At 43.0% G+C, this 23,595-nt stretch overlaps 1 protein-coding gene across 1 annotated transcript in view; it reads left to right on the top strand.

The window, feature by feature from the left end:
- The window catches only part of cox16 (cytochrome c oxidase assembly factor COX16), a 121,628-nt gene that overhangs the window by 10,265 nt on the left and 87,768 nt on the right, over window positions 1-23,595 (top strand). The window contains 1 exon segment of the mRNA XM_068038375.1: window positions 12,942-13,019. Within this exon segment, the coding sequence (XP_067894476.1) occupies window positions 12,942-13,019 (78 nt within the window).

A 23,595-nucleotide genomic window follows, 5' to 3' on the forward strand; every position in this document is an offset into this window, starting at 1 on the left:
TGGTTTTGGATGTAACTCACTTGCGTTCAAAATTTCTCCATCTTTTGCACTGGTTCAGCTGATTGCAGTAGAATCTGGGTGCAAAACTAGAAGGAACTCTACCTCAGTTTAAGAACCGGACTTGTAATCCAGGGACCAGTGGGTCCACTCAGAAAGACAAAGAGTGTAGTGAGGTATTGGGGAAGGTAGCACTGTCGCAGAGGACAGATGGGCACGGAGAAGGGTTAAAGTGCGTATACTTCAACGCAAGAAGCATCAGGAATAAGGTGAGTGAATTGAAGGCGTGGATGGGCACTTGGGACTACGATGTTGTGGCCATCACTGAAACGTGGATAGGTGAGGGGGAGGAATGGTTTTTGGAGGTACCTGGTTATAGATGTTTTCATAAGATTAGGAATGGTGGTAAAAGAGGTGGGGGGGTGGCATTGTTAGTTAGAAATAGTGTAACAACTGCTGAAAGAATTTTCGAGGAGGATCTGCCGACTGAGGCACTGTGGGTTGAGGTCAGGAACAGGAAAGGAGCAGTCACCTTGATGGGAGTTTTCTATAGGCCCCCCAATAGCAGCAGGGAGGTGGAAGAGCAGATTGGGAAACAGATTTTGGAAAGGAGCAGAAGTCACAGGGTAGTAATTATGGGGGATTTCAACTTCCCAAATATTGATTGGCAACTCTTTAGATCGAATAGTTTGGATGGGGTAGTGTTTGTGCAGTATGTCCAGGAAGCTTTTCTGACTCAGTATGTAGACTGCCCGACCAGAGGGGAGGCAATATTGGATTTGGTACTAGGTAATGAACCAGGGCAAGTGATAGAGCTGTTGGTGGGCGAGCACTTTGGAGATAGTGATCACAATTCTGTAGCATTCACTGTGGTAATGGAGAGGGATAGGTATGTGCAACAGGGCAAGGTTTACAATTGGGGGAAGGGTAGATATGATGCTGTCAGGCAGGAACTGAGGAGCATAAGTTGGGAGCATATGCTGGCAGGGAAGGGCACGGTCGAAATGTGGAACTTTTTCAAGGAGCAGATAGTAGGGGCCATTGATAAGCATGTCCCTGTCAGACAGGGAAGGGATGGTCATGTGAGGGAACCGTGGTTGACAAGAGAGGTTGAGAGTCTTGTTAGGAAGAAGAAGGATGCGTATATAAAGTTGAGGAAAAAGGGCACAGGCATAGCTCTGGAGGGATACAAGATGGCCAGGAAGGATCTGAAGAAAGGGATTAGGAGAGCTAAGAGAGGGCATGAAAAATGCTTGGCGGGTAGGATAAAAGAAAACCCCAAGGCCTTTTACGCGTATGTCAGAAATATGAGGATGACTAGGGGGACCGTAGGTCCGGTCAAGGACAATAGCGGGAGACTGTGTGTTGAGCCGGAAGAGATAAGTGAGGTTTTGAATGAGTACTTCTCTTCGGTATTTACGAATGAGAAGGGGTGTATTACTGAAGAGGACGGTGGGAAGCAGACTGGTAAGCTCGAGGAAGTGCTCGTTAGGAGGGGAGATGTGTTGGGGTTTTTGAATAACTTGAAGATAGACAAGTCTCCCGGGCCTGACGGGGTATATCCAAGGATGTTATGGGAAGCAAGGGATGAAATTGCAGAGCCGCTGGCAATGATCTTTTCATCTTCTCTGCTGACGGGGGTGGTACCAGGTGATTGGAGGGTGGCAAATGTTGTGCCCCTGTTCAAGAAAGGGAATAGGAACAACCCTGGGAATTACAGGCCAGTTAGTCTTACTTCGGTGGTAGGCAAGTTGATGGAAAAGGTGCTGAGGGATAGGATTTCTGAGCATCTGGAAAGACACTGCTTGATTCGGGACAGTCAGCACGGTTTTGTGAGGGGTAGGTCTTGCCTCACAAGCCTGATTGAATTCTTTGAGCAGGTGACCAAGCAAGTGGATGAGGGTAAACCAGTGGATGTGGTGTACATGGATTTTAGTAAGGCATTTGATAAGGTCCCCCATGGTAGACTTATGGAGAAAGTCAGGAGGCATGGGATAGTGGGGAATGTGGCCAGTTGGATTAAGAATTGGCTAACTGATAGAAGGCAGAGAGTGGTCTTAGATAGTAAATACTCAGCCTGGAGCCCAGTTACCAGTGGCGTGCCGCAGGGATCAGTTCTGGGTCCTCTCCTGTTTGTGATTTTTATTAACGACTTGGATGAGGAAGTCGAAGGGTGGGTCAGTAAATTTGCAGATGATACAAAGGTTGGTGGAGTTGTGGATACCGAGGAGGGCTATTGTCGTCTGCAAAGGGACTTGGATAGGTTGCAGTGCTGGGCTGAAAAGTGGCAGATGGAGTTTAACCCTGAAAAGTGTGAGGTCGTCCATTTTGGAAGGACAAACATGAATGCAAAATACTGGGTTAACGGTAGGGTTCTTGGGCATGTGGAGGAGCAGAGAGACCTTGGGGTCTATGTGCATAGATCATTGAAAGTTGCAACTCAAGTGGATAGGGCTGTGAAGAAGGCATATGGGGTGTTAGCGTTCATTAGCAGAGGGATTGAATGTAAGAGCCGTGAGGTGATGATGCAGCTGTACAGGACCTTGGTAAGGCCTCATTTGGAGTACTGTGTGCAGTTCTGGTCGCCTCATTTTAGGAAGGATGTGGAAGCCTTGGAGAGGGTGCAGAGGAGATTTACCAGGATGTTGCCTGGAATGGAGAATAAGTCTTACGAGGAAAGGCTGAACATTCTAGGCCTCTTCTCATTAGAACGGAGAAGGATGAGGGGTGACATGATAGAGGTTTATAAGATGATCAGGGGAATAGATAGGGTAGACAGTCAGAAACTTTTTCCCCAGGTGGAGCAAAGCGTTACAAGGGGTCATAAATTTAAGGTGAAGGGTGGGAGTTATAAGGGGGATGTCAGGGGAAGGTTCTTTACCCAGAGAGTGGTCGAGGCATGGAATGCCTTGCCCGGGGAAGTTGTTGAGTCAGAAAGTTTAGGGACTTTCAAAAGGCTTTTGGATAGGTATATGGATAAAGGAGAATGATGGGGTATAGATTAAATTGTCCTTGACAGAGGACAAAGGATCGGCACAACATTGTGGGCCGAAGGGCCTGTTCTGTGCTGTATGTTCTATGTTCTATATGCAATCATGGATGTTGTTCAATTTTTAATTCATTTAATTCTGATACCTTAAAAGTGCATTCAAAGATACAAAAAAATACACTGGTCTCAATGAGCTTAAAAAATAATCACTGAAAAAATTGCCATAAAACTCCAGAAGTATCACTGGATCCTGTTGTGCTTAAAATGTTAGGCTTAAATTTACAGCCTGCTGAGTTGGTTTAAATTCAGGAAATTAGCATGAACCTTTTTAAGCGGTTCGAGTTATGTTTATGAGCAGCAGACGTTCAGCAGTATTGGCTTGAAAAATCATGGCAATTTGGACATAGTGTAAAAATGGCATAAGTCACTTTTGCCCAAGTTTGCTTTTACCTTTTGCGCCAAAAATTAGCATTATGCCCAACACACATCTTTGTTTCTCTAACTTTTCAGGCAATTCCTGCCTTGCATTTTTTGCCTTCAGAAAGGAATCCGTCAAGAGCGTTAAAGAGTCCTGAGGGGTGACTCATCATTCATCTCAAATGGCAGGTGAAAAGGCAGCACAGAACTGGAGCCTCATTACTCCAGCAAAACAACAGTGGGAGACCACAACCTGGAGGGATAAAAGAAAATATTTTAAAGAAAAGGGGAAAAATAAATTTAAATATAGAAAATTAAGCTGCAAATTACCTCAGCTCAGAACAAGATCAGCTTGACTAAAGCACACACTATGGCATGGGAGCTGAGCGAGACTGAACAGAGAGTTGCTCTTCATTGCCACTTGGTGGCCGGAACCTACAACTGCACAAAGGCAGTTCTGATGCGCCGTCACAATAATGGGAAAATTCTGTTTAAAAACATGACCGCATGGGCGTCACACTGTCTAACATAGATGTGGATGCAATTAATGTTGGCAGCACATCAGGATTGTCAGGGGGAGGCAGTAGCATTGTGGTAATGTCACTGGGCTAGTAGCCCGGAGGCCCAGGCTAATGCTTTGGGGACGTGGGTTCGAATCCCACCACGGCAGATGGTGAAATTTGAATTGAATTAATAAAAATTTGGAATTAAAAAGCTAGTCTAGTGTGACCATGAAGCCATTGTCGATTGTTGTAAAAACCCATCTGGTTCACTAATGTCCTTTCGGGAAGGAAATCTGCCGTCCTTACCTGGTCTGGCCTACATATGATTCCAGATCCACAGCAATGTGGTTGACTCTTAAAATGCCCTCTGAAATGGCCACTCAGATCAAGGGCAATTAGGGATGGGCAATAAATGCTGGCCTAGCCAGCGACGCCCACATCCCATGAATGCAAAAAAACATAAACTTTTGAATGGAAGGATGGCAAGGTATTGATTTTGAGAGAGCAGCATTGTAGTGTAGAACACAATCTATCATATCAAAACATCCTTCAACTCATTCTGAGCATCTCCATAACAGATCCACTAGTTGAATGATATGGTATCAGTACCTTGTTAGTTGCTTTTCCTCTGCGTTGAAATATGCTAAGTCCATATGCTCCAGTGGTTAGAATTTCATCTAAGAATCCTCATTCAAATACACTTTGGGGGAAAAAGGTTCCTACATAAATAATAATACAGGACTTCTAAACGGGCTGCAATTTGTTAAATGGCTATCAGCATAGCTGGAAAGTCAACAGGACACGTGAGTGAAAAGACTGGCTCCTGTCCACAGAACTTGTACACTGTCTGGTCCCGGGCCTGTGAAAGAGAGATCGGCATGGCTCATCTTTGATTAGGAGATGGTTGTGGTTTCAGTGCCACCTGAATTTCTTTGTCTCCTCTCATTAGCCTCTTCCATTACTACTCAAATAATAAGAGTGGCTGTGTAACAGAGATTTCAGCCATTTCTGGCAGTAACACAGCAACCTTCATCACTGCATTGGGCTATTAACATTTTATAGGCCATGCTTTACTGTATATAATAATTGGTTTTGTGTATGCTTGGAGGAAAGAGCTCCTTTTTATCATTTGTAGCAAAATCGTAAAGTCGAATATATAAGAGCATAGTTACAATTTTGCTTCAAACTGGAAATCTCCCCACCTGTGCTGATATTCAGAGCTTGAAACACTGGTTGGTCTTTACTGGTAGAGTATCCATTTCATGAAGGTGGGCTTGGAGGATAATATATAAAGAGCATAATTAGGAGAAGGTGTAGGCCATAAGCCTCTTGAGCCTGCTCTGCCATCATTTATACATTAGATTTAATGGCGAAGACTAAAATACAACAGGTACTTCATACTTGATTCCATTGAGAGTGCAGTGGTTCAACTGAATGACTGTAATATTCTGCGAGTTTTAAAATATGTTTGGCTCAAGCTGACTTAATGCGCAAAATAAGACTCGGTCCAGTAATAAAATGACAGTAGCTGGCCTGGAGTCTAATTGGAGTATCTTGGCCTAGGCTGTTTCGTACATCTGTAGTATTTGTTTCAATGGCATGAAAAAGAAATCCTTGGGCAACTGAAACCAATGTGGTTTTCACACACAATTACACTCTACCTGTTTTGCAATCAATTGGAAAGCTCTTTTTGAAATTAAAACCAGAAAAATTATTAAATTGGTATAAAAATTCAGAGCACAGAAATTAACTGCAGATTATTGCTCCATAAACCTGCAGTAATGGCATCAGTCATTAAAGTTCTTGAGTGAATGTTCTTGCTTATCAAGGTCATGAAGCACAATCAAAAATTGGATACTGTGCTGGCAGCTGCTGTTGGCAGAAAAAAAATGGCTACAAATAAAATAATTGTGCTCCCACGTGTGAAATAGAAACTTTGGCCCAGAATTTGCTGTTGTGGGAATTCTTGTGTCATGCCTTATTTGTTAGATTTTTTTTTTCCCCTCACTGTTCAACCTTTTTTTTTGTGTGGCTGAGAAGAGTGGCAAGGTCAGTGGAGCGTCTGGGACCTTGCACAACAGGACTAACAGCTTCTTTAACCAATGAGATTTAAGGGTGGAGATAGAAACAGCGGAACAATGTAATTCGGATGAATTAGAGTCAAAGAGAAATAGAGATGGGAAAAAAAGATTGGTTCAAGAGAGAGGAAAAGTAAGAACTTAAAAAAAAAAATTCTAGGAGCAATTTACTTGCTGCAGGAATGAGAATCCAGTTTGTTGCTCCCCTTTCTGGGCCTGAGAGGTTGAGTGGCAATTTCAGGAACATAATTTTCAACATTAACGTGTTTTTGTTAATGAGCACCAACCCCAATCTAACTTTCTGCAACAAGTTTTGATTTATTTTAACCGTGCAAATGCAGCAACTTTGTGAAGCTGCCCGGGAGGTTGATGGTGAACTCTCATTTTCTGAGGATAACTGCTTTTGTGGATAGAAAGATCCCATGGCACTATTTTGAAGAGGAGCAGGGGCGTTATCCCCAGTGCCCTGGCCGTTAATTATCCCTAAATCAACATTACAACAAACAGGTTATCTGGTCATTATTGCACTGCTGTTTGTGAGTTTGATGCGTGCAGATTGGCTGCTGCATTTCTTACATTGCAACAGTGACTAGACTTCAAAAATACGTTTCTTTCTTTTCTTCTTTTGGGCCTCCTTATCTCGAGAGACAATGGATACGCGCCTGGAGGTGGTCAGTGGTTTGTGAAGCAGCGTAATTGGCTGTAAACACTGGTGTTCGTGAAAGGCCCTATATACATGAAAGTTTTTTTTTCTTGAACAGCAATCCAGCAAAATATTATTTTCCAAGGACTGTAAGTGAGCAAGAGGCGGGTAATTGGTGACCAATGATCACTAACACTCACCAACACAGGGGCGTGTTTTGACAAGTGTTAATGTTGGCTGATATATTTTGATGTCCTTCCAACCACTCAAACTAGATTCCTGTTTTGTAATTATTCCCAGGTATTGATGTTTCTATATTTAAGAATTCAGTGGTTCTCAAGTATTGTACTTTATACTGTGCTGCACGTGGTAACATCTCTAGAATATTTTCATTTCATCATGGAGATGAGCACAGAACAGGGAACAGAAAAATGGTGCTGAATTGCTGAAAAGCTGGGTACACATTGATAGTCTGTGCAAAAAATAGTTTATGTTCAAAAGTAGTTTTGATTTTTACTTTTCACCATAAGGTCAATATATGATTTTCGAGGGATATAATTTCTATTCTACCTTTGGCATAGGCTTTACCTTGCAATCAATGAAGTTGAGTGTTATCAGGTCATCCCAGTTGTATGGTGTAAATCTTATTCTACAGTACCCTGTCTCTGAACCACTACAAATTATGTTGGTGACAAAAATGAAAGCACCAGCCAGCATTTCTATTTAGCATCTTTGTGTATTTTGATAATTGCCTTGTCATTTGCATTGACTTTTTCTCCCTATTCCTTGAGCCCCATACATCTCGTACCTGATTTGTACTAAGGCTGCTGCCAATGCCGTTGAGCACTTGTGAACAGCTTTTCTTTTGATTTCTCCTTTTTTTTAAAGCCTCCTTTGTTTCCTCAATGCTATGTGCCCAATATCAGTGACTTGATTGTGACTGGTGCCCCTCTGCCATGGTTCTTTTTCTTGTCTGGAGTTGTTAGCTCAACTGTACCAAAAATATCTTTCAATCACCTTTGACAATTGAGCCATTACTGTAATGATTCTTTCTTATGGGAATATGTCTACTTAAAGAACTACCTTTCAAAGAAAAGACTGAAATGAGAAAAGGCTTTTCAGCATCATTGTCTTGTCCTGTCCTGCTGCCTAATATAGCAGGATCCACTCTGACCATTCTCCACCCTCTCCTGCTTTGGTACTAAGCTTGTATCCCTCTACTCATTGAATCAGGAATCTGTCAATTTCTTTCTGTGAAGGGTCACTGACCCGAAACATTAACTCTGCTTCTCTTTCCAAAGATGCTGCCAGACCTGCTGAGTGGTTCCAGCATTTCTTGTTTTTATTTCAGATTTCCAGCATCCGCAGTATTTTGCTTTTAATTTCTTTCTGTGAATGGTTCACTGCACTGGTGGCAGTTTACTCTGTAGACTGAATCCAAAGGTGAAATAGTAGGACATCCAGGAGAACGCCCCTGCTCTTCTTTATGAAGCACTATAAAATCCAATATCACTGAGCCATTAGGAGCAGCGATGGGATCTGAAGCTGTTATTGTTGAGAGAATGGGTGGTTACTATTAAAGAAATCACTGGGATGGAAGTGGAGCACTCTCATTTTGTGCTCAACATCACTGAAAACACCAAGTGCTGGGAGTATTCAGGTCTGGCAGCATCTGTGGAGAGAGAAACAGAATTAACTTTCTGTTTATATCTCAGATTTCCAACATCTGCAGTACTTTGCTTTTATCACTTTAAAAAAAAAAATTATCTGCCTTTTATCATATTGCTGTTTGTGGAACTTTGCTGTGTGCAAATTGTCTGTAGCATTTCCTACATTATAACTGACTACAACACTTCAAAAAGTGTATTATTTGGTTGTAAAATGCTACGGAAGTCCTGAAGTTGTGTAAATGCATTTTTTTCTTTCACTCTTGTTGTTTTCTCATTTTGTTCCAACATTTCTACCTTTTTGTGACTACAGTAACAGGTGATTGGATTAGGGGAAATATTTGTACCTTTTGGAAAAAGGCTGCAGATGACAATGAAAGTTGCCAAGTGTGCAGTTATTTTACTAGGATTGTTCAGAAACTTTGGTACTAACCAATCCTCGTGTCCAATGCTAATTGCCCTTGTGTCACTCGCCAGTTTTATTTTTGGTAAAATGCCATTTCAGGCCTGATGGGAAGAAGGATTTCTTCACACGATGAGTACCTGGAATGATCATCTGGAAGGATAGGGGAGCCAATCAAGAAACAGGTGCTAAGGATGGGGTGGGGTGGTGGTGTTGTGGGTGGCGCAATGGTAGGTTCTTTAGGAAGGATGAGTTGGATGGTCCGAATGGCCTCCCTGAACTGGACTTCTCTTTGTGACTTGTCATTCTGTCTGTATTCTTTGTGCCTGATGAGTTTGTGATAGCTTTTAATAAGAATAAGGTAGCTTATTAGTTGTGGCAGCAATATGGGGTGAATTAAGAATGTTGCATAAGTATATTGATATGAAATTAAGGTATTAATTTAATAATTAACTTTAAGTTTAAGGTTTAGGTATGTTCGTTCACAATATGTCAAATTAGTGTCAACGCCAACACATTACAAGACACTGAGCATAACATTCAACAGATTATTTTGCAATGGTTAAAGTTGACCACTAAACTCCATTACGAAACAATGGATGGATGTTAAATGTCTGCTCAGCTTCCCCTCCCTACCTTTCACAGGAATGTTTCTATCCCATTATAGTGGAACATCCCAACAGCATGTAATCTTTTTTTAATTTATTTGTTCATGGGATGTGGATATTGCTGGCTAGGCCAGCATTTATTGCCCATCCCTAATTGCCCTTGAGAAGGTGTTGGTGAGCCGCCGCCTTGAACCACTGCAGTCCTTGGGGTGTAGGTACGCCCACAGTGCTGTTAGGAAGTGAGTTCCAGCATTTTGACCCAGCGACAGTGAAGGAATGGCAAAATAATTCCAAGTGAGGTGTGTGTGGGGCTTGGAGGGGAACTTGCAGGTGGTGGTGTTTTCATGAATCTGCTGCCCTTGTCCTTCTAGATGGTAGAGGTCACTGGTTTGGAAAGTGCTGTTTAAGGAGTCTTGGTGCGTTGCTGCTGTCCATTTTGTAGTCAGTCGTGGAGGGAGTAAATGTTTGTGGATGGGGTGCTAATCAAGCGGGCTTCTTTGCCCTGGATGGTGTAGAGCTTCTTGAGTATTGTTGGAGCTGCACCCATCCAGGCTAGTGGAGTGTATTCCATCACACTTCTGACTTGTGCCTTGTAGATGGTGGACAGGCTTTGGGGAGTCAGGAGGTGAGTTACTCACTGCAGGATTCCTAGCCTCTGACCTGCGCTTGTGGCCACAGTATTTGATTGGCTGTTCAGTTTCTGGTCAGTGGTAACCCCAGGATGTTGATAGTGGGGGATTCAGCAATCGTAATGCCATTGAATGTCAAGGGGAGATGATTTGAGATAGTCTTTGCCAGGTACTTGTGTGGCACGAATGTTACTTGCCACTTATCCAGGCTTGGGCTGATATTGACCAGGTCTTGCTGCATTTCTACATGGACGGCTTCAGTATCTGAGGAGTTGCGTATGGTGCTGAACATTGTGCAATCATCAGTGAACATCCCCACTTCTGACCTTATGATGGAGAGAAGGTCATTGATGAAGCAGCTGAAGATGGTTGGGCCTAGGACACTACCCTGAGGAACTCCTGCAGTGATGTCCTGGAGCTGAGATGATTGACCGCTAACAACCACAGCCATTTCCTTTGCTCTAGGTATGACTCCAACCAGTGGGGTTTTCCCTCTGATTCCCATTGACTCCAGTTTTGCTAGGACTCCTTGATGCCATACTCTGTCAAATGTTGCTTTGTTGTCAAGGGCAGTCATTCTCATCTCTTGAGTTCAGCTCTTTTGTCCATGTTTGAACCAATCCTGTGACACTGCGCCACTGAATGTGCCACTGAGAGTTCTCTCTCTCCTAATTGTGTTTGACATAAACCATTTTGGACGCACAGTATTCTGCACAGATATTTCTTGCTTAGCAAAGTTCATCCATGTAGAATAAACTGTTATTTTTCCATTTCTCTTCATTGACAGATCTTATAATATCAGCTCTCCATAACTGATATTAAATATCCAGGATAATCCTATTGTGTATCTGAAGTGGATGAATGCCCTCTGTGTTTAATACACAATATAGTAGGAGTTAATACTTTAAAGGGGGTATTTTGTGCATATACTTGCTATCTGGAATGGTGTGGACTGGGGCAGAAGATATACTTCAGGATTGATGTTGAACTGGCTTCAAGCAGCATGCTTGTACAAAGAGCCACATGGAAGCTTTGAGTGAAATGCTTGGGAACATTGGTTATTTTTCTAGCATGTTCCACCATTTAAAACGCAGGTAGATTTTCCTTGCAATATGCAAAGAGTGTATCCTCTTTAAAAACCTTGGAATGGCATATTATATTCTGGTGTACACGCCCTTAGCCCTTTCATGGTCCCATCAAGCTGTTACAGTTGTGTAAGTCTGCGAGGAATTTCCATGCTTCTTAAAAAGGATGCTATCTTTGTTTGGTATGAGAGAACAGGCTTGCATAAGTTTCTTTGTAATAATTGTTTCATGATCCAGTGACTGGTTATGATGCAATTTGTACTATTGTGTTCATGTTCTGACAAACCATTTTAAGGTTACACCCAATATGCAGTACAGTTTATTTTACAAACTCTATTTTAAATTTCCACTTCTCATCCCAGTTCTTATTTTTCCTTTTATTTTCTTCCTTGTGAACAATATTGTTTTAAAGCCAGTACCATTCACAGCAGGAGTTTGAAATCGAGAAACATCACCAAAAAGAAATAATATAGCACAGAAGAAGGCCACTCGGCCCATTGTGTCTATGCTAGACCTTTGAAAGAGCTATCCAATTAGATCCACACCCATGCTCTTTCCCCATAGCCCTGCAAATAATGCTTTTTCACGTAATTATCGAATTCCTTGTTGAAAGTTACAATTGAATCATCATTCAGGCAGTGCATTTAAAAAAAAAAAAATCCTCTTTCTCTTCAACATTCCACCCCCCTGCCCCCAAATCTCACTTCCTTTGCTTATTACCTTAAATCTGTATTCTCTAGCTACTGACCTTCCTGCCAGTAGAAGCGTTCTCTTCCTATCTATTCTAACAAATCCCTTCATAATTTTGAACCGACCTATTAAATACCCCCTTAGCCATCTCATCTCCAAGGAAAACAACCCCCGATTTTCTCATCTCCCCACATAATTGAAGTGCCTTATTTACATTTGTTACGGCCACGTGATGAGGGGTGTGGATGGTCCCCACTGTTCAACACCCACCAGACCACAGCAAGTGTTTTTGTTGTTTGAGTTTTAACCCCTTTGTGTTTTATTTGTTAAATAAACAGACAGCGACAGGTTTTCTTCTCGGTTTAAAACGGAAGATTAATTTTTTATTGAGCAATGTGCCGTATCCCGAAATTGTTGCAACCGCACCCACTCATGTATTCACTCGCACGCACAAGAGACAGAGAGGAAAAGAGGTTTGAAGTGAGGTAGTGTTTCGGGGTTCACGGTAAACTGTTGAATTTTCTCAGAGGTCACTTTCTCTTTAAAGTCGCAGGCCTGGGATGTTTGTAGATTTCTCTGTGTTGGTTGAAATTTCAGTCTGAAGACAGAGGATCACTTCCAGTTCTGTGCTGCACAAGTTGAAATGTAGAGTTCACAGCAGGGTGCTTTCCTTTTAGCTTGTTGGATTTTCTCCCAGCTCTGAGCTGGACACGCTGTCATGATGTTTTGTCCTGAGTCTTTTTCGCTTTCTCCAGAGAGCTAACTTTTAAGCTAAATGTCTCTGACATCTTGCCTCTGTTAGGAGACATAGATCTTCCTCCCTGTGGTGACCAACAATGGCCCTGGATGGGGCACCTTCACACCTACTTTGTTTCAGAAGAACCCATTCAATTCAAAAATGTCTCCTGAAGGGTTCAGGGTGGGTATAATTGGCACTTCTTAGCTTTGGAATGTATCCGTCTGTCCTTGCCAGACAGTAAGACCGTTTGAGTATACAAGACCTGGTCTTCTGACCTTTGGCAGCCATTTTGAAGCACATTGTCCACTTTCTTTTAAAAAAGAAAAGCCCATTTTTGTAACACTTCAGGTTGAGTTCTTGTATTTTCAATCACTGCACTTTACATGAGCTTAGCACAAAATGTTAAGATGAACTGACAGACACCCCTTGAGTATTTGTGCGTGATGCCCAAACTTACTTTAGTAACAGAAATGTTTTTTTTTTTGTTTCACAGTTGCTTATTGTTGGTGGATCCTTTGGTCTCCGTGAATTTGCTCAAGTTCGCTATGATGTCCAAAAGGTGAAGAGAAAGGTAAGCAATAGAGGAATGTGCGGGCAATTCATAGCTTCTATCTGCTGCAAAGCACGTTAATCTGAAACTTGCCTTGCATAATGATCAGTAGTACCAGCTGAAACCTATTCTACAGCTAACTCTGTCTTAACTCTGCTGCAGTTTGCATTATTTTCACTGCCTTGCTTGTTCAGGATTTGTACCGGTGTTTTGTAGAATGTCACTGAGGAACATTTTGCATAACTTAGCTTCTGCCACATGTAGTAATTGTTGAAGTGCTTTTGTTAATGATGCAGTGGTGGGTTGGCATCCTTCCATCTGCAAAGATGATGGACACGCAGCAAACAATCCATTTAGATGTGGTGTCTTCTGTTGGTGCACCTTTGCTGATGGCTGTGAAGGCCAATCCTTCAGAGGCAGGTTCTGCCACAAGTGCCGCATGTGAAGCTGCCAAGTGACGCTGTGAGGTGTTATTTTTGACGTTGGCCCCTGTTGCTAAGCTGCTGTTGCACCTGGTCATCGTGGTAGTGCACACCAGTCCACAGGATGTGTCACCATTTCCCTCTTTTGCCAGCTAGTGACTCCCAGGTACGATAGTCGACATTTAGGGCCTTCATGTCACGCTTGCAAACATCCTTGAAGCGGAGCTTTGAGCTCCCCACTGGTCATCTGGCGCCGTCTACCTCACCATACAGAAGGTCCTTGGGTATGCGACCATCTTCCATCCTGAATGTGTCCAATCCACTGAAGCTGTCTCTGATTAGTGCCAACACACTTAGGAGCTCTGCCTAAGAGAGGACTGCCACATTTCTGATTTTGTCCTTCCGGGATATACCCATAATGTGCCGCAGTTAGTGAAGATGGAAATAATTGAGCTGCTTTTCCTGGTAGCTGTAAGTCATCCATGTTTCACAGCCATACAACAAGGTGCTGAAAACACAGGCTTATAAACCATCAGCTTGGTCCAAAGGGTCAGTTTGGTATTATATCATGAGCGTTTTGCAAGTTGGTCAAAGGTAGTAGCTGCTTTCCCTATGCATGTATTGAGCTCTGCATCAAGGGACAAATTGTCAGTCACTGTGGATCCAAGGTACCAGAATTTACTAACTACTTTCAGTGGGGTGTTATTAAGTGTAATCAGGGACAGAGATTCAATATCTTGTCCCATGACCATGGTTTTCATGACGCATATAATCAAGGAGAACAAGTTACAGGCACGGGAGAGACAGTCAGTGAGCCTTTGTCGCTGAGTTTCCGTGTCACCAACTAGTGCAGCATCATCAGCAGAGAGGAATTCTCAAGTCAGGATGTGATGTGCTTTTGTCTTCGCTGTCAGCCTTGATAGATTGTAGAGCTTGCCGTCTGACCGAGTGTGCAAGTAGACTGACTGCTTCTAAATCTGCAGGGAAGGTGAAGGTCAGGAGCATGGAGAAGATGCCAAACAGATTTGGGGCTAGGACACAACCATGTTTCATTCTTCACTCTGAAACTGTTGGGAGTGGAGCCATCAAACTATACAGTGCAGTGCATGTTGTCATGGAAGCAGCGAATGAGACCGAGGAAAGCCAATTTGGTGGAAAGCCAGTTTTTCCCAAAATCTTGTAGAGCCCTGCTCTGCTGACAGTGTTGAATGTCTTAGTGAGATCTCTTGTAGCTGGCGTATAGGGAAGATCATGTCCACAGTAGATCTGCCGGCATGGAAACCGCACTGTACTTCCAAGTACACTCGGTCTGCAAATAAATTGAGTCTTGTAAGTATGACCGTAGCAAAGGCCTTCCCTGTGACGCTAAGGAATGAGATGCCCCTGTACTTATTGCAGTCTCCTCCGTCACCTTTGTTTTTGTACAGTGTGATGATTTCAACACCACGCATCTCCTGGGGAACAGAGCCTACTTTCCAGCAGAGAAGGAGAAGGTCATAAATGTGTGGCTATAGATGGGACTTTCCGTGCTTGAGCAGTTTGGCTGGGATTCCGTCCTTGCCTGGTGCCCTTCCATTCACTAGACTATGTCCTTCTCAAGCTCCAATGATGAAGGTTCTTCATCTAACTCATCCATGCCAGGAAGTTGCGGGAGAGCATCGAGCGCAGACGGGAGATGTCCAAATTACAGGAGTACAGATCACAGTGTTCAGCCCAGCGGGACATCTGTTTACTTCTGTCGGTGAATAATTCACTATCTGCTGACTTCAGGGGAGCAACTTTGGTGATGACAGGGCCAAGCATCCTTTTGTACAGAGCTCGTAGATTTCCTTTTGTCACGCGCAGTTTGGATTTCCTGACAAGCTGATCCATTGTTTGTTTATGCAGTATCTCCCTCTCCTTTGCACGGCTGTCTTGGCTACTTTCAGGTCATGCAGTGTCTTAGCTGTTTTGTTTATATTTTGTATCATGTAGACTTTGTTTTTTGCATCAATGACAGATATCATCACAGCTGAGTAGGTCTCAACCCAGCCCTTGTTGTGGGTTCTGCCTTTACCAAATGATGCTTCTGCTTCATAGATGAGCTTAGTGACTTTCAAGCTTCATTGATGCCGGCATCAGTGCTTCCTGTTAAGGCTTTGTTGGGTAGCAAGCGTTCTAGCGACAGTGCGCAGTGCTGATATTTGGTATTATTGCTTATCCAAGGAATGTTGATACATGGCGGGCCATCGTGTTTTTAGCTGTGGAACTTTTGAGGGTGCACCTTCACTCCACTGATAACAGAGTGGTCGGTGTTGCAACCTGTGCTGTGGCAGGTGTGGGTGTAAAGGGCATTGGGCAGATCGCGCCTCCTCGTGATGCCTAGGTCTAGTTGGTGCCAATGATCAGAACTTGGGTGATGCCATGTTGCCTTTTGGCAATGTCTACCCTGGAAGAAGGTGTTGACGATGTAGAGTTTATTCAGGGCACAAAGCTCAAGAAGGCGTTGTTCATTATCATTTATCTTGCCCACCCTATGACGACCGAGACACCCCAGTCATGAGTCGCTGTCTGCTCCAACGCGTGCATTGAAGTCACCTAGGATGAATAGCCTCTCGCCATTTGGGATGTTCCTCAGAATGTCACCTAGGGAGTGATTGAAATGCTCTTTATCTGAAATACTGACATTCAGAGTTGGTGCTTGGATGCAAATGATGTTGATTTGTGCCTCCATCGGATGATAACTACAGGGAGATGAGGCACTTCGAGGTTGCTACTGGTGGCTCAATTGATCAATTGACTGTGTCAGTCAGTTGTTCACTGTGAAGCTTACACCGTGCTCACGTGATCTTTAGCGCTCTTTCCATGCCAATAAAAGGTGTAATTAGTCTCTCGAATAGAGCCTGTGTCGGCTTATCCGGTTTCTTGTGGAGCGGCAATGTCAATACTGAGCTTGTGTAGCTCATGGTCAATCAGGGCTATCTTGTGTACACTTGCTGTGGAGTGTGGGTCATTGTTCATTCCAGGACACACAGTCCTCACATTCTAGCTTCCCTGCCGAAAAGTTATCTTCCTTTGTTTGCTGTGTAGCCTAGGCATGGTTTTCGGAAGTGCAGACTTGCCTAGCATCTGCAACCCCCTCTCGACCTTGTAGGCTGGTGTCCAGAGGAAAAACAAAAGCTTGTACGTCTGGGGCCTATTCAGTTGTAGGAGTTGCTATTTTGAGGGAAACACCAATGTAATGGTATATGACTCATTATTAAATTGATAACATTGTTAATCAAGAAAATGGAAATAACTTTTGAACTGTTGTACAGTTCTTTTTCAAATGGCTGAGCTACAATTCTCCTCTTCCCCAAACTCTGAGCTGCTTTAGCTTACTTTGGTAATTATGTAATGAAATGGCGCTGTAAGTCTAAAATATGTTACCATGTGCCTTTTCTTTCCACTTTCTCCCTGCCTCTCTAGAAGGTGCCAACTCTTTCTGGCGTATTATGCAAGTGAGCAGCTTATTTAACTGCCGAGTGAATCACGGCTACGTTTAATTTCTTCTTACCTGTTGTCGATACACACACATTGTGCATGTGATTGGAAGCTGAGTTTTCCTACCAAAGGCCCACGACTCATCTCCAGTGAGAACAAGCCTGCCTGTGCTTAATTTTTAGTTCAGTCGCCTTACGCGCAAGGTAAGTTAAAGGAGAAAAATGCTTTATTTTGACTATGGTTTCATGTGATAGATGTTAGATCAGACAAGGTTAGGTCCCAGCGGCGGCGGGAAGAGGCCTCAACTGGCCTCTGGGTGGGTAGGCCGTATCTGCCTATCCCGCATACCCCCCCCCCCACCCAAGACGGACAGCGACAGGCCCTCCACCCGTAGCAATTCTATGGGCCTCCCCACCTCTGACCTCACCTCAAGGGGGGCCCATAAAATCTAGCCCTTACTATCCAAGCTATATATGGTCTCCTTATTGTTCCTACCAAAATGCAACCAAACCTCACTTAATGATATTGAAATTCATTTGCCAATTGCATGCCCATTCAGCAAGTTTACTAAGGTTGTCTTGAATTTGTCACAGTCTTCCTCACTATTCACTATACCTCCTCGATTTGATGTCATCTGCAAATTTTGAGATTGTATTTCTGATTCCCAAGTCTAAATCATTGATGTAAATGGTAAACAACAGTGGTCCCAGCACCGATCCTTGTGGAACACCACTTCCCACCCATTGCCAATCTGAATAGCTATCCTTAACCCCTACTGTCTCTTTCCTGTTTAGTCGGCAACATGCTGACAATTTTGCTACTTGTACCCTGACTTCACATACCACCTTACTCGTGCGTCTACCAGGTGGTACTTTGCGGAATGTCTTTTGAAAATCCAAATATATTGATTGATTCTATTGTATTACCCTTGTCTACTTTCTCTCTTACTTCAAAGAATTCAATAAGGTTAGTCAAGCATGACCTTTCCTTTTGAAATCCATGCTAACTATTCTTCGTTATATTTTTGGTTTCTAGTTGTTGTTCTGTTCCATCTTTTGAGTAAATATTACCTTTATTCTTCCTACCACCGACATTTAAGCTAACTGGTTTGTAGTTACCTGGACTTCCTTTTTAAATATAGGAATAACACTAGCTGTCTGCCAGTCTTCTGACACTATTCCATTTTCCAATGAATTTTTAGATATGCGTAATCGTGCCTCATGTTCTGAACTTCTTTTCATATAACCAGTTTTCAGTTTGTTGATATATGGAGATACGATAATAAATGAGGAAAGAGAACCCCACAGACTTGGATATCAAAAAAATTGTTGTGACATTAACTTAAATTGCTCTGCGAACCAACAATGTTGAGGTACATCGAGGTGAATTTAAACATGCACAAGTGCAGTTGGCGAGTCAAAAGCACATAAATTGATACCATGTCAGGAAACCAGTTCCAACCGACTGACCTTTGCATTTAAGTGCAGCAAGTTCAGTTGCATGTCAGCAACCTACTCGAGAGGCGGGTTATCAATTTTAATGTTAGTTGTTCAATAATGTTTCAATGGAATTGGGTAAGTACTTAGAGAAAACTTTGCAGGAGGGTGGGGAAAGAGCAGTGGGGAGTGGGACTAATTGGATTGCTCTTTCAAAGAGCTGTCACAGACACGTTGGGCTGAATGGCCTCCTTCTGTGCTATAAGATTGATGTGATGAATTCAGCAGCCTTGATGAAATTATTTTGATTTGCAGCCAATTAATTGGAAAACTGTTGACTGTAACTGTAGCCAGTGGCCTCGGTGTTTATACATTCAAATGTTCAGCTGAAAGTTTCAATCTTGTGTTGTAGGCTGGTCTTTAAAACATTGCGCATGGGCGCTTGCTTTGGCTTAAAACTGCTGTCACCTTCAATTAACTTCACAAGAGTAGACAAAAGGAAGAGAAAAATGAAACCACATTGTTTGAGCACTGAATGCTCCACTTACTAAGGGCTGGGGGATTCAACATGTTACTAGAATGGTTCCAGTGATGAGGGATTTTAGCTACAAGGTTAGGTTGGAGAGGCTGGAGTTATTTCCTTGGAGCAAAGGAGATTGAGGGGAGATTTCATAGAGGTGTACAAGATTCTGACAGCTTTGGATAGGGTAGATAAAGAAAAGCTGTTCCCATTAGCAGATGGTGCAAGGACTAGGGGACACAGATCTCAGGTTTTAGGCAAGAAATGCAGGGGGAATGTGAGGAAGAACATTTTTAAGCAGCGAGTGGTAATGACCTGGAACTCGCTGCCTATGAGTCTGGTTGAAGTGGAGACAATGAATGATTTCAAAGGAAATTGGATGCACGTTTGAGGGAAATAACCTTGCAGGGCTACCAGGATAGAGCTGGGGAATGGGACTGACTGGATTGCTAGAGAGCCGACACGAACTCCAATGGATCCAATGGCCTCCTTCTGTGCCGTCATGACTACTCAGCCAGACTCAACAAGCCCTTATACACTGCCTCCATATTGTGCCCGACTCCTGAGCTTTTCTACTTTCAATCCCTCATGGGCAAACACTTGAGCTCTGCTGGGCACTACCCCTTGATAGAATGGCCTAAAAACAGAAGCTCATGGTGCAAATCTATGGCTTTCCAATCTATTTCAAAGCATATTGGAACCTCTCTATGCTTTATTGCAATGTTGAATGCTGCAATGACAGCTGTAATGCCACTTCCACTCCCCATACAAATCTCCAATGGCTTTTTGTATTCAGTAAACAGCATCTCATAAAAGGAGCGACAATCTGAGGCCCGAGAGCAGAAGTCAGGGTGGGTATAAAAAGAGGAGCTGCAGAGAAAGAACAAAAGACCTCGGGAGTGACATCACAGGACAACAGGAAGGTGATTGGTTGGTGAATGTTAGTTTTTTTTTAGTCACTCAAAGCCAGTGCAGTTGTATGATCTAAGAGCTGGAGAAATATGTCCATTATTTTATTCAATTGGAGAGCATGGACCTGAAAGAGTTCGGGGCGGAGGGGTAGAGTGGCCAGAGCCATAGGAGGAAGCATGAGCGTTCAGGAGTGAGGTTAAAAAAAAAAATCTAGAATTGATGTCGACACGAGAGAAGATGCTGATTGATGAGTTTATTTTTGTAAGTCTTTAACAAGTCTTACTTTCTATTTCTTTTAAGTTTAATAAATAGAGGCATGACAGGGCACCTCCTTTTCCATGTGGGAGTTCCAGGAAACTACTTGTGTCCTAAATAACCGCATGTGCAGAAGGTGCTGTCAGCTGGAGGAGCTCGAGCTCCAGGTTTCAGAGCTGGAGCAGCAGCTGGTGTCACTGTGGTGCATCTGTGAGGCTGAGAGCTACATGGATGGCCCATTTCTGGAGGTGGCCATTCTGCAGCATGAGAGTCTGCAGGCAAAAAAAGAATAGGTGACTGCCAGCAGTCAAGCAAGACCTGGCAGATAGTGCACGGGACCCTGAATGCATCTCGCTCTCCAACCAGTATTCAGTTCTGAATACAGGTGAGGGTGATGGTTCCTCTGGGGAATAATTAGGGGAACAGGTAGATGTTTCTCCCACTGCAGACATGATTCCAGGATGATATGTTGCCTTCCTGTTGCCAGGTATCTCAGATGTCACTGAGCAGCTGCAAAGCTTTGAGGGGGGAGGGTGAATGGTCCAAGATCATAATCCATATTGGTACCAATGACCACAGATATTCAGAGGGATGGAGTCCTGCAGGCAGATTTCAGGGAGTTAGGAAAGAAATTAAAAAGACCACAAAGACAGTAATTGCTGGATTACTCCTGGTGCTGCATGCTGGTGAGTACAGAAATAGGAGGATAGTGCAGCTGAATGTGTGGCTGGAGTGATGGTGCTGGAGGGAGGGCTTTAGATTCTTGGGACCGTTTTAGGGGAGGTGGGACCTGTAAAAACCAGACAGGTTTCACCTCAACAGGACTGGAAGCAATATCTTGGGGAGATTCGCTCGTGCTGTTGGGGAGAGTTTAAATTAGCTTGGCAGGGATAGGAACCTGAGTGTAGATTCAAAAGGAAGAGAAGCAAAGCTGGAAATAGAAGGCAGAAAATTAGTAAGCAGGTATGGAAGGTTGAGGAAACAAAGGCTAGGAAATAGATAACACAGCAATTGTTCAGTGATTAATGGTATATACTTCAATGCAAGGAGTCTAGTGAATAAAGCAGATTAGCTGAGGGCACAAGTAGACAATTGGAAGTATGATACGACATGTATGTACGATATTACAATGTTAGGTTGGAAAAAGCTGTGTTTGTTCTGCCTGGATCAAAGGAAATTGAGGGGCAATTTGATAGAGGTACACAAGATTATGACAAGCTTAGATAAGTTAGACAAGGAAAAGCTTTTCCTATTAACTGGTACAAGGACTCTGGGAACAGATTGAAGGTTTCGGGCAAGAGATGCAGGGGAATGTGAGTAGAACTTTTTTATGCAGCAAGTGGTGATGACCTGGAGCTCGTTGCCCACTAGGGTGGTGGAAGCGGAGACAATGATTTCAAAAAGAAATTGGATGGGCACTTGAAAGAAATAAACTGCAGGGCCACAGGGATCAAGCGAGGAAGTGGGAATGGCTGGATTGCTCTGTGGAGAGCAGGCATGGACTCAATGAGCCGAATGGCCTCCTTCTATGCAGTAAATGACTCTTGACTGCTGTTCTTTGTAACTGCCTGTTAGCGAGCAGAGTAGGCTGTTTCTCTCATATGCGGTACATTTTCTTCTAATCATTTTCATCTCCATTATCACATTTACAGCAATCGGATTGAAAGATTTTAGAAGGTGATATAAGGAAACTATTTAATGTGGTTTACTAGTGGCGACTAGGGCTATGGGCTATCTTAGAAATTCAAGTGGTGCTAATGTCTCCTGAGCATATGTTAAATTTAATTCTATTTCATCAAGTTTCACGCAATGTGTATGCCCTGACTCCAGTGGAAATACCAAGTTGAGGAGGTGTGAAGTCTACAGTTTGCACATTGTGCGGGTCCATATCTTTTAGGCAGTGAACTATTTTTGTTCAATAATTTTGAAGCAAGTTTCGGTGGATGCATTTGTAAATCAGGTAATTAACTTGCTCAAACTCCAAATTGACAGTGCACGCCTACAATCATTAGAGGAGCAGATGTCAACTGGAAGGGACTTGCTACAATGTTTGATGATTTTCATTGCTGGCAAAGTAGGCACGTTTGTATATAACATGAGGATTGTGACCTGGCTCCCCAGTGCTCACATGCCTGGACACTCTTCTGATCCCTCCATTTGGCCACCCCATTGGGAGAGATTCTTCCACCTTGAATACCTCCTGAATTCTGGTAATTTGATTGTTTGTTTGAGTTCATTTCATATCGCTACGAGGGACCAATGTGATATTTCTGTTTCCTATACCAGCCATCCTCTGGGCATTCTTATGACATAACAGATTTAGTACAAATCTTTGCCAAATGTATTCAGTTTTATGTTGACTAAACCTCACAGGAAAGTGATGGCACTTGCTTTTTAGTAATGCTAATCTTAGCTGACTGCCTGCAAAATTTAACTAAAGACATAAATCTTTCTATTTCAGGTGTTCCCAACATCTCAGCAAATTTCAGTACCCATGGCAATTGTACTAGGCTTTCTTCACTTTGTAGCATTTGATTCATATCTTTGAGTACAGATCTTCATCCCTGTGCAGTTAATTGCTTTAATAGACATATTGGAGTGTTCCAGCTGTATGTGAATGCTGCCAGTGGAATTCTGCACAGGTCCAACAGCAAAATGGTATTTAGAGCTTGCATTTTTGTTGGGGGGGAAAAGCTAGGAAGGAGAAGAAATATGAGAGCCGCAACATCGGTTGTTCCTTAGATAAGACATTAAAGTTGTAGTTCTGGTGGCTCAGGTAAATATTAAAAATCCCATCACAGTATTTGAAGCAGAGCAGGGCGGGTCTCCTGGTAACTTTTTGACCAAGCTTTCAGCCACCTCTCCTATGCCATACTTCAAAACCCATTCCTTTATCTACTCCTATTTATTTTATCCCTCTGTGAAATACCTTGGAGCAGTTGCACCAATTAATGAGGATTCATAGTCAGGAGAAGGAAAACCGATCTGCAAGGAGAGAAACTGAACACCATCAAATAATAAACTCATCAAAAAAATCATGATTGATTAATCAGTCAATATTTCATCGATTTGCTTCATTTATTTAAGATGCTTGTCAGGCAAACCCCCTACCTGCCAAGACTGAGGCACACATGATTTCACCACATGGACATTAAAACTTAAAATTGCAAGCTCCTGACTGGAAAGACATTTGCATAGTAACTAGCAGAGTTGGAACAAGGGACAAAGGACCATGCCCTGACCCATTCAAGCAACAGTGGACTTTGATTACCAGACGTTGAAGGTGGGGGGAGCTAGCATACCAGGTTGACTGCTAAGATAGCAGAATCCACAAACACAGAAGAAGTGGTTAGACCAGTTTTAGTCACATGACTAGCTGGCTGTTGAGATTTGAACTTCCAACAAGGGATTTGAACTGAGAAAGCTGTGTGCTTCTGGAATTGAAGCTGAACCTCCTCTCCTGTCTGCCTGCTCCCATCTCCTTTGAATCTTGTGAAAACACGAGAGAAAAGTCTCCTACGTGAACAAGGTTTAAGCAGAATACTGGGCCCCAATAAAATGCAAGAATTACCTACAAAAGGACTATACTG

The sequence above is a fragment of the Heterodontus francisci genome, chromosome 9 (assembly GCF_036365525.1).
Source record: "Heterodontus francisci isolate sHetFra1 chromosome 9, sHetFra1.hap1, whole genome shotgun sequence".
Lineage (NCBI taxonomy): Eukaryota > Metazoa > Chordata > Chondrichthyes > Heterodontiformes > Heterodontidae > Heterodontus > Heterodontus francisci.